Raw genomic sequence first — 12,495 nt, 5'->3', positions numbered from 1 at the left:
AAAAACTTGACTGTCAATGTCAACAAGTATTACAGCACATTTTGTGTGTGGATTCAATTCCACAAAAAATCATAAAATTAAAACATAAAATTCATAAAATTATTATTCAATATTTATTCAATATGATAAATTAACTTAAATAATATTGTAATATTACATTTAAAAAGTGTGATCAACAACATTTTAATCATGTAGAATGTCTACCAATATCATTAGTGGTATCTGGACAAATATGTACAAAACAGTATCCTCACTATAGTCACAAGTTCCACATGAGTTATTAGTAAAATATCATAAGGAGATGTAAGGTACATCTGATTCCACGGTGCACTAAAGTTACTTTAGTTCTTCTGACCAATACAAGTTGACCTTCAATATGCCCTCTCCATATTTGCTAATTTCAATGATGGAAACCTTTTATTTGGTGAAGATTCAAGTGATAAATTTACCTTCAGCGACAAATAAAATGAAAAGGCAGTAATTAAGTGGAAACATAATTAATTCCTTAGGGGATCGGTGCTTGTGGACAGAGAATCACAGTTGATAAAAACCATGTTCACTGCGGTCTCCAAATACAAGATTTTTACCCTTTGCATTTTATTCGTTAAATTTGGGTGCAACTCAAGTTCAAGGCCTCATTTCTGTGATTGATGAGGTGAAAGCAGTTGAAAGAAAATTGCCTGCCATCTCATTATTTTGTTTTGCTCTCAAAAAGTAGGATATCGAACATATACAGTTATGTACAAAATTGTTTCCTGGAACTTAATTGCTTGATCTTATATCGGGGTTACTTACATGTACTGGAGTAATACGCTCATAGTTCCTTTCAGCTCAGACTAAAGTATAATCCATTTTATTCACATTCATAAATCACTTCATCTTCCTGCTGCCTTCTCCCCAGCAGCAAGAACACTGCATCTGGCTAACCGAGTATGATCACATGTATACATTTACTTTGTAAAGCCATAAATATGGTTCCATCCTAATAAAAGAGCATTTGAAGCAGTTCATCATATTTAATTTAATCTGATGCGATTCATCATATCACACTTATGTAATTTTAATCAAAATCCTAAAATCAAGCCCTCAACCCAAAGGTAATTCATCACCGCTCCTGAATACTTTATTAAAAAAACTGGCATGTTCATGTATTGCTGCATTGACTGAAATGGTGAAGGTGAAGATGATGTGGAATAACAGTGCTGAAGTGCAGTGTGGGTATTTCTGTAACCGCAAAAACATATGTGACCACTCAGCTCTCTGTAGCTCTCATTTTTGCTCCCCAGTGCATCTGGTAGTTGTGTTGTGTAGGCAAATGAGAGAGGAGAAAACAGGGAAAGGCATTGATGCATGTTTGTGTTGCATTAAATGTATTTATGCATAAAATGCCCTCATTTGTTCTATTCATTGTGTGTGCTATTCAATGTATTTTCTTACATCAAAAAAAAATGGTATGAGTCGTGTAGCATCTTGGCAGCAGGCAGCTCCATTTGTTCCCATAGAGGTAGCAGTGGTGTGTGAACATGAGCCAATTGGGACAGGCATTATGGAGTGCTACCTCTCCACTGTTGGGACCAGAGTGTCAGGAGGCCTTCAAATCGTCCCACGGCAGAGTAATGCAAGTGACTGTCGCCAGCCACGGGCCTGAGCCCCTGCTGTCAAGGGAGGGCCAGCTGTGAAAACAGGGCTTTCCACATGGTTCAACACAAAGTAGGCCTCTCCCCTGCTCTGTGGGGATTTTCACATCTTCTATTTCAGCCGAACATCCCTCAAGCTGTCTTCAGAAATTTGAAAGGTAATAAAAAGGCTGAGCAAATAAAAAGAACCAGTCTGCGGGGGTAGCGTACAGCGCTTACAGAATTAAGAGTAGCATTCTTATTATCTAAATAACCGCCTCTCCTCCCTTTAAACGATCTCGCACTAACCTGATCTGAAAGTTAATAGGTCGATAGCTCTAAAATGATGAGATATTCTCGTACTCTAAATGGTGATATAACTACATGCTGATATTTGAATGCTAATGGAAGGACAGGCAATTAGCCGCCATCAATTTCACAATCATGTGAAACAAATAAAAAAAAAAACATAGATAATGGAAAAGTTAATAATGATATTGAGAATTATTTAGGTTCATATCATCAGCATCCCTGAAAAAATGAACTGTCCCTGTCAATCATCATTTTGAATGTCAACGACTCTGAATTCATTATTTTCTCCAAATGAATATTTATGAATTCATCTGCTTTCATATTAGAAACTGTCGAGCAACCAGTTGAATAGGATGCGTCGTTCTGAATAGTCAGACAAGTCTACTGTTTGGTCACACGCCAAGGCACGCATCATCTTTGGCGCTTAGTATTCACATCGTCTTGGTTCCACAGATAAAATGCGGTTGTTCTTAACGGGCCACGGGAAGAGACACTGTTTCATCCCTAGTCCCTTGTTTTTGTTGTGAATAACAATCAGCGGGAAGGAGGGGGGTTGTCCGGGGAATTTTCGAATGCGATGAATGGGAGCTGAGATCCAGAGCAAATTGTCTCTTTGAGAAACACCTCGCTTTTCGGAGAGTTTCTCATCAGCGTTCTGCAGGACGCAAGCTACCCATTTGGGAAACATTTCAGTGAAATCTGCCAAGTAACGGCATCAATCATCCTCCACCGAGACTACCGCAAAGCACGAAGGTGCTACTCATGGAGAAGCTCTCATTCATTGTTTTGCATTACGCATCACTGCTTTTGCATTGAGGAAAATATTTTTTAGGTTGTGCGAAGCTTACCCAGACCTCCTCTCCAGCTACCTGCAATGCACTTTTGTCTTAAACATCAGTAGCATGTTTAAATGTTCGTTTTTGTCAATACTTGCGCAATGTCTTTATTTTTTATGAATAACGTGCAACTTTATTGAATTTTTACTTGGGAATTATAGGAAAGGCACATTGTAGCTCAACAGAATTTGGGCATTAGTCTCAATTCATTTGAAATACTGCAGTTCTAAAGATCATCTATTTGACTGTCACTCATTAACATCAAAGCAGAGAAGAGAGTGAGACTCGCAAGTGTCTCCACCTCTGATGCAGCATGTGTGTTAATTGGGAAGGATATTCTCAAGTACAACCAACGGGAGAATGAGTATTCGCTCACCTTCACCTCCACATGGGCCATTAGCACAGCGAAGTTGGTGAGGTGTGTGCAGGAGCAGGTGGTGTGCGTCCGGTTGGTGCCCAGCAAGCGGCAGTCCTGGGTGGACCAGTATCCCGTCATCGTCCGTTTGGAGTAACTCCAGAAGGAGCAGTTCGGGTTGAAGTTTTCTTCTGACTGCTGTGAGGGGAGACACGCCGAATAATAACCAGGGCACAGTTCCGCACCCTTTAAAATGAAAATTTCATACAGCAATTTTCTTCATCTCCTTGTTCATTTCAGTATTGTTAATGATAATACTAAGAAAAAGAATTGAGGATTATATTCTGAAATTGTGGCCCTCATTTAAGACCCTCCCTACACTTCTCAAATATCTCTTCTATCATCCTTACGTTCAGATTCAAACCCCATAATCTTCAGGAAATCGTTTGCGTTCAATTTGATTCCCTTCCTTGGTGCCATTAAATTTCTCTCTCATAGGTCTTCTAATATCTGTGAAGTCGTAGCTGTATATCATGCTATTTATTTTGAAGTTGTCTGAATTGTCTCAAAGGAACATTACCATCATGGCAACCACCACTTCTTTGTGACTGCATAGTTATTGTATTAAAGGCAAAAACAACACAGATAATGAGAGAGTATGCATACACCTTTATCCTGAAGAAAAACCTGCTGGAAACCCTTTTTTATCAATGCATAAAAGTGTACACAACCTGTTTTGACATTTGCTGTCAGAAGCTGCAGTACAGAATGATTTTGACTGAGCTGACTGACATACATTGACATGCTGATGGCTTTTCTTGCTTTGAGAAGAAAACAACACAGGCATTTATTTTACCTAGCTTTGTTTCTAAACCAGAGATTTTTACATAGATCGTCTTCTGGTAAAACACAAAAAGGTTTCAAAATCCATCAAGTGGTAAAATGGTACTCCGTATAGTATGTAGTGTAAAGCGCTGCCACGCTTCAGCAGGGTCAAAGCAGTCTACAAGCCTGTTTCACTGAACACCATCTATAGCTGTTCATCACTTTCCCTCCATTATCGTGTCCACAGGCAGGCTGGCAGGCAAACACTCAGGCAAATACACACAAGTGATCACATAACTTCCAATCACACAGCGATCCAATTCAGGCTATTCTGTCTTGAAAGTGGTACAGCAACAATAGGCTTTTGGCCATTCTGGCTTGAAAGCCTACATAAGCGAAGAAAACTTTGGGAAAGGAATAAGGGGCAGATCTCCAGGTACAGTACCTGCAGGTGCTTGACGGTAAAGATGACAGGGTCAGATAAGTAGACTTTGCTGCTCTCCTTGTTTATAGCAGCGGTAATGACAGGAGAGTTGACAATGACAGAGTAGTTGGTGGACATAGCCTCACTCCCCAGCTTCATGCTGGCATTCTCAGTGGACAGGTAGGCTCCCAGGTGTTTGTACAAAACGAAGGCAATCCGTATCTCTCCTGGGAACAGAAGGAGAACAAATGACTACCAATAATAAATGACAAGCCAGCCCTGTGTGGTTAGGTTCTTCTTCTTCAAAAAAGTTTTCTTTTACTGTTAAACACAATCTTTCATATCCTTGAAACACATTCTAATATCTTATGTTGGTCAGGGATATATGGGAAAATGAACAGCAAAAGAATCTAAAGTTACATCACAGCAAAGCTGTGGAAACACTATAAATACTGTTGATGGTTTCTATCTTAAAGCTGTAATAGGTATGATTTCTTCACAGCCTATGGATCAAATAGACCAAGATTGTCTCAAAGTGTCACCGAGATTTCGTTTTCCCTCAAGTCTGACTAAAACCTGTTTGCTGGTTTTCAAGTCATCCTTGAAAGAATGTTCGAATCCTCAGCAACTCTCCCTGCTGACCTGCCGCGCATTTCAGTATTTTTTGTCTGAAATTACATTGGCACATGCCTGTGGTGCCATACCATTGAAATACCATTGAAAAGCAGTGTGCCTTGAAAAGGACTGTCATAACATAAATCAAGTAAGAGTGCTACGGTGCTCTTACTTGAATGTCCTGAATTTTCTGGCTGTCAGCTCCTATAGTCACTTTTAACAAAGCTTTTTGTCTGATCTACATAGTAACAGCTGGCTATATTCCTGGCAGATAAGAAAGGTTAAAGCACTCTCTAGTCACACTCTTGTATACTTTAAAATTAATGGTATACTTTAGCCACTCAGATCTGAGTGTTTACTCGGATCCCATACCTCAACAGTAAAACATTTCGAATTTGAAACTGTTAACACATTCTAATTCACTGAAAGCAAATAATGATTTTTATCTGTTCCTACAAAAGCACAATTTGCTCTTGAACGTTTCATACATCTTTCAAGCATTGCTTTCGAAAGAGACCCCATGCTGAGCCCAGCATTCATGCTTCAGATGGAAAGAATGCAGTTGCCAACCTCTTCTGAGGATCGAAAATAACATGTTTGAGACACATATGCAATTATATTTGTGCACTGGTGCATGTGAGCTCATTCATAGAGTTGTTTCAAGAAAGCCATACACGCTCTAAATGAACAAAACCAAAGACTAAAAGACACATAGATATAGGCCACATTTTACTAAAGTATGATATATTTCATCTTCCATATACAGTACATCTTGTGAATCCTGCAGTATGAACTCAGAGTATAGAGCGACTAGTAAGAGCAGTCATTAACGACTGGGGCAACTTACCGTTTTTCCCGTGCTGCCTCAATGTGCTTGCCGACAACCGGATGGAGTTTCCGTGACCGTCGGTCTGAGGGAATCTTAGGTCGGCCAGGTTTCCGTCTGTACTTAAACGTGCAACTTCCAGCTCTAAAAGCAGAGGTAAGGCATCAAAGGTTAGAACGCTGCTGACACGTTTTAACCTGTCGTGCCAGGTCATGTCAAATAAGCACTGAAAAATGGAAACTCATTGAGGTTTTTAGTTTTGCTCGCAAGGCTGAAGCCCCGCACAGCTCAGAGTACCTTTGATGATGCGCCTCTTTGTTAACTATGCATGTCTAGAACAATAGGACGTAAAAAGATGTTACTGTACATGGACTCAGAATCAGTCTGCCTGTGCTTTGTGTTTAAATTTCAATAAACTTAAATACCAACATAATAAAATAATACAAAGATGACTTAATTGACTAGGCCAGACACCTATTCATGCCTTGACAGGTCACATGGAGCAAAAACTTGTGAATTACAGAGGGGAATGTCACTTGGCAACGCATACATTTCTGATGAGAAACAAGGTCATTGCTTTTTTACAATGTAAAGGCAGTTAACTAGGGTAAGGTAAGAATAAGGTATAAGGCATAAGGTAAAGAACAGCACAAGTATAATTGTCGCTTTTTGTGTGTGCATTCCTCCATGCAAATAAGGACAAAATTCACAGTGGTTCTGGGCCATGGGTATCGCTCGCTTCTATGTTCAGCTTCTCAGATAAAAGGCCATGGAGAGAAGGGGGTCAGAAGCTCAGACTATCTCCTGAAAGCCTGTGTAATTCAATAGTCAGGTTCGTCAATAAAAAAATTGAAAGCACTGGATAAAGTAAATCCTCTAAGACTCAGGTCTTTAAATTGCAGCATTCCTTAGTGCATATTGATCTGAGCTCCGCTTTATAGTCGCAAATGACTAATTTATCACTTCAAGAGTGTATTTGAGATGGCCCACTTAAATGTTGTATCTGATGTCTCCCCCTAAAAAAAAAAAAAAAAACAACCAAAAAAAAAAGTGGTTCTTACTTTAAGGTTATCCGTTTCATAAAAGGAGAAGTGGTGACACCTAGGGAGGAGAAAGCTGTACAAGCTCGGTCTGCTGCTTGGGGTGCATGGTCGTCGGACCAGATTGATATTCACGGCGAGAAAAACACTCTAAAAGGATTGGAGCTATAACTGTAGGGCTACATAAGATAGCACCATTATGTGGAGCACAAGCTGGATCAAGAGGCCTTTTGATCCAGTGGCGAGGCCGGTCGAGATCTGTGGCTCTCCCCTGTTGTCGGTGGGTTGAAATTTTGGCTTCAAACATACCTCCGCTGCAACAGCGGACATCAAAGTGTGGTTTAATTTCCCCCTGTCCTCAAACACGCATACAGAGGAAGAAGACCATGGTACTTTCAAACTGAGGGTAACCTAAATACAAGTTGCTCTCATTATAAACACTCTTAAAAAACACTGCATTAATTAGAATTTGGTCCTGCCTCAAAGCCGCCCCTCTGCGACAGAGGGCTGAATTCCCATTGAGTTGCGCGGGTTTGTCAAACAAATGAGACTGTAACATTATTCGTCAGAAATCCCCCTGAGGTAACCCACCGATCTGGTGCTCAATGCCAATAATGTCTTCATCAGAAGCATCACATTTATTCAGCATTTTTAAGCCACTGAAAGGCTTAAGACTGGCTTTAAGCAGCAAAAAGTACTACTGCTCAAATCTGCCTGGAGGTACGCTGCAGCTGGTTTAAATAACAAGATAATCTGAAAACGAATAAAAAAAAATCTGTTCATAAAATTGGCTGCGAGGCAAAAATTCAGAGCACAGAAACAAGAAGACAAAATCGGTTTATGCTGTGTTTACAGAGACAGCAATATATTTTGTCTCCGGTTAATGAACATATCTGTTTCACTATTGTCCCAGTTTCATGCGCAAGGTGAACATTAAATTGCACTTTTCAAAATAAATACTAGTAACCAAATCCCACAGCGCAAAACTAGAGTTCCAAGGGAAAATGCTAGAATATGCTTCTGAAAATTGATCACACATTGTTGAGGGCAGCATTATTTTATAGAAATGTAGACAAAACTGGCATTGTATCACTTGGGAGTTTAACAGCATACAAATGCCAATGCTCTGATAACTAAATGGAGCAAGCAAATCTAAAGGCACTGTAAAAATGTCAGGAATGCATGATGTACCTTGAGAGGGCTACAAAAATGTGCTGTGAAAAAAAGGCTTCAGAGCGTTTTCTATAGAGTGCAATTTTTCAGATGTGATGCATGTGAACTGGCCTTGAATCCTTTAACGCTAGGATAAATTGTTTGCCAGACACAATAAATTCCATTTTTTTTGAGTGCACTGCATTTCTTCAGAGGAACAGGGCTGTTGCAGTGGCTGTCTGAACTTCACCTATAGCAATGTGAAATGCTATCAACACACTACATTTGATGTAAAGGATACTGACATGTCTCTCAGCAGCTATGTTATCTCCATGAGTTATTTCTATCTATCAATCACGCACATACACACACGCACATACAAACAAACACATATAACATTTCACACACACACACACGCGCGCGCATGCATGCACACGCACACACACACGCTTTCATCCACACACATACACACAGACTCACTTTTGTTTTGATTATTTCCTCCTTTCCTTTGATACTTCACCCTTCCCAAACACCAGCCTTGATTAATAATTGCTGTCTGCTATCAAGTGGTTCATTCACAAAGTATTGATGGGAAATCACAGTGAATGACTGTGTCCTCATAATTGAAAGACTGTGCCCTTGTAATTACCTTCATAAAAAAATCCCAGCAGTAAAACGAAGTTCTAGATTTGGAGCACACATTGCTTCTTCTTCACCGCTATTATGACTAATGCTGTAATACTGTCACTATTTATTCTGTAGCAACAGCAGTAGGTAAGTGTAAACAGTGTGAACAGATCCTGAGAATACAAGGTCAGGCATTGTTAAAGGAAGCCTAAAAAAAAAGTGGAAGTATTTGATTAAATACACCCCAAATTAATTCATCATCCTAAAGGGCATGTACAGTATTTGATGCTTGCTTTGAATGCCAAAATAAAACACTTTCCCTGGTCTATTTTCAAGTCTTGCATAACTTCTTACATACATATAAAGGTAAAATAGTAAAGTGAGAAGTACTTTTGGTGTACTTTAGGAGAATCCATGTGTCTCAAGGCCTCCAGCTGTGCAATTCACTATGAAGGTGTAGATGGAGACTGGAGGTCAATGACCCTGACGCATGGTGCATACAACCCATACAGCACCACTATATTTTTATTGATATTTTTATATTGCTTAGCAAATGTCTGTATCTAAATTACACACCTCACATAGTTCCTTTAACACTGTGCACATTATCTATATGTATAACGGGAAGTTAAATGAAGCATGCACCTCGCTCAAGGGTACAACAGCACTGAACCGGACCTGCAATCCTCAAGGTACAAGCGGTTTATTTAGACATTACACCACACTGCTGCTCCAAATTTGTCTTCAGGCCTTTCAGCAGTGTTGGCCCAATGATGGCATAAAGATGTTGTCCTCCCGCTTTGTCGCGTGGGCCTGATTGACGCGCCGGTGCTAATTTCTCCTCGGAGCAGGTGAGGAGGCATCGCTTTTTCATTGCGAGCAGAAGGGATCGATCCCTCCTCAGTGGGACACGAGGGACTCTGTTGCACTGGATGCTGGTGAAAGCGATGCTTCTGCAGTAACAGATCAGCTTGAGACCTGCGGCCCTGATGCCCTTGCTTGGCTTGGCGAGTCACATGACTGTCACTTCACCATCGTAGTGGTAGCCTACCTGGACATCTAGCAAGCATCATTTCAAAACAGCTGTACATGCAAAGCATAGACTGTAAAAAAGGACTACCATAATAATTGAATGAATGATAAAAATAAGTAAAGGAATTAATACATTTTAAAATTAAGTTTATTTTTGACGCTTGGGTTCTTCCATGTTTCAAAAGTATTGTAAAATGCGACTGCAAATGGCCTTGGTCTGATGCTGAACTGTGCATATGAAACTGCTCTGAAAGCTTCTGTGAAATGTGAAATCCACAAACAACTGTGCTGTTTTAACTTAAAGCATAACAACACAAGCTCTTGTAATGACAAGAACAGGCCATTCAGGTTCATAATTATTTTCAGACAAAAGGGCATCTAAGATGACTATTTATTTCAGAAGGAGTGCAGAATAGAAAGAGGATAGACTCTTTTGTTTTTAATCATTTTTTAATCTCCAAACTTAAACTTTGCCTCCCTGTGCCTCACAAATCGTGGTTTAAAGATTTCATTCATACGTTATATTTATTATTCATTGGTCTTGTTGCTCTTCTCTGTACTTAACAAGCATATAGGACATATTTCCGTGTTACACATGTCTTTTGTAAAGGTCACTACTGAAAAATTATCTATGAGCTTAATTTAGTCAACATTATGTTATTGCTTTATAATGCAAACTGTTTGCTACCTTATTGTTTGGTCTTGCCACTGAATTCACATAGGAAAGAAGGATTCTGAGACATCACTCTCGGAATTTGCAGCTCTAGTTGGGAGAACATCGGAATTGGTGCAGTCCCACCCATATCCTTGCGCCATTATCAGTGAGCAAGGCTTCACAAAGAATCAAGCATGCATGTCTTCTACTGAAATACAGATGGTATTTGATACAAAGAGACCATTAAGTATAATTTAATTACAATTTCAAGGGCCCTCTCAATTTGAATGATTTAACGTTTGCTGGCACACAGTTTCACCATAGAGACCCACAATCACCCCAGGAGACAGAGCCTGTCCATGGGAAAATGAATGAAACCCCTGCTGGTGCAGTAATAAATTATCATACTACCCTCAAAAGGGGGTAGCTGGTGCATGAAGCAGATCAAAGCCGCTCAGTGTGGCGCAGTGTTTAGGGAGATGGACTTGCAACCGTAAGGTTGCGTGATCAGATCCCAAGTGGGGTAAACAGCAAGGTACCCAACCTGAACTGAAAAAGGGCATAATAATTGAGATAAGTTAATGTGGATGTAAAAGAATAATTCATTACTCCTGAATTAATTATGATATATATATGATGGATTATAAGTAATCTACCAAACAAAAAGCACATGTACACAAACGGTGCTATGCATGTGTATTACAAATGTGCAAAGGTTAGACTTGAATGTGTACCTCTAAGAAAAAGAACCTGAATGCCCAGACCAACAGCATTCCTTCTGATTTCCATATCAAAGTGTTGAGAATCAATATCCTTGTCTTAGGACCAGTTATTATTAATTCTTGATAATAAGCAGCAGCGTGACAACATCTAAATGTAGTTTGTACAAATTGATTTTCCTGATTGCCCAAAGCAATCATATTAGGATGTTTAATGAGAATTCTGCCAGCCAACAGAGGAGCGATATGGGAGACTGTTTAATTCAATAAATTACACCCTTTTTTGGTAATAATTCCATCTGCCACATTTCAATGGATGTTGTCCATTCCAAATTGGTCTGTATGTAATGCCCAATGCACCCTGGAAAAAGTACTACTAAATCAAAAAGACAGAAAAAAAAAACACTTCAGAACTACTGTCGTTCCAGCCTTTTAAAAATTACAAAGAGAACCAAAGCTTTATGCGTTTCCTCTGGAAAAGTAAGCAGAATAAACAGCCGACCCATGTGGAAATGTAGATATGAAGATAATACTGCCTAATACTGCCTATGTGCAGGCCATTTAAGAGCCAATCAAAGGAGATAAAAGGAATCTTCCATCTCGTGGTACCACCCTGAGAACCTGACATCATTAGTGGAACTATATGCACTGCATGAGGGCATGAAAAAATGCATCTCCATACCACATAGCACATTTAAAGCACAGTACATCGAAAGGGAAGCTCTGCATAGTACAAAACACATATGACAACATTCATCTGATTCTCTACAAGTGAATCTCCTGTGTTTGTACAGCAACTCAGAGATGACAAGCGGTCGGGGTGGGCAGACTGTTATCTGTAAAACCCACTCATTACCTTCTGTGCTCATAGATTTGCTCAGGGAGATCTACAGCAGCGTTAAGGGAGCACTCATTACAGCCAATCAAAATGCATCTCTATGGATGGGGAAGCACTGTGAGCAGCTTATCATAAACAAAGAAAATGATTAATCCAGCTTATAGAGTTCAATAGAACCACCCCCTGAATACCCATCGCTACCCTTTAGCTTTGTGGTAGCAGCGTGTTTGGACTCACGTATATTTTCCGTGTTCTCCTGCACGATGTCTGTCTTGAGCAGGTTGTCAGCCAACACGAAGGCGCCTTCCTCTACCGTGTCCAGGAGCATGGTGGCTGCCCTCAGCTGCTCGCTGGTGGAGAGGTCTCTCCAGGCAGCCTGGGCCTGGGGCTGGAGCAGGTTATTAACTGTCTCTACCATGGCCTGCAGGAGAGAAAGATCCATTTAGCCAGGGCCCTTACCACAAACCTATATGCAATCACCAGCTGCCGACACTAAGTAGCCAACATTTTGCATCCTCCATCCAACAGGTGGGCCAAAGGACACTATTCAATCCTTTTGAACCTTTGATAAGTTCAGTCTATTTACAAAACATCTCTGTACTTAAAAGATGATTTGATATTAA

General features: G+C 40.1%; 1 protein-coding gene across 5 annotated transcripts in view; it reads right to left on the bottom strand.

Annotated features, from left to right (window-relative positions):
- Positions 1–12,495, bottom strand: part of adgrl3.1 (adhesion G protein-coupled receptor L3.1) — a 208,470-nt gene that overhangs the window by 39,372 nt on the left and 156,603 nt on the right. For all 5 annotated transcript variants that reach the window (XM_036516462.1, XM_036516463.1, XM_036516464.1 and 2 more), the window contains exons 12-15: positions 12,110–12,293; positions 5,831–5,953; positions 4,390–4,595; positions 3,141–3,317 (exon numbers count right to left, since the gene is read on the bottom strand). In XM_036516462.1, coding sequence (XP_036372355.1) covers positions 3,141–3,317; positions 4,390–4,595; positions 5,831–5,953; positions 12,110–12,293 — 690 coding nt within the window. The remainder of the gene's footprint in view (positions 1–3,140; positions 3,318–4,389; positions 4,596–5,830; positions 5,954–12,109; positions 12,294–12,495) is intronic.

Source organism: Megalops cyprinoides, chromosome 22 (assembly GCF_013368585.1).
Source record: "Megalops cyprinoides isolate fMegCyp1 chromosome 22, fMegCyp1.pri, whole genome shotgun sequence".
In the NCBI taxonomy this organism is placed as follows: domain Eukaryota; kingdom Metazoa; phylum Chordata; class Actinopteri; order Elopiformes; family Megalopidae; genus Megalops; species Megalops cyprinoides.
Note: the sequence above shows the minus strand (reverse complement) of the source record. Positions and strands in the feature narration are given on the sequence as shown.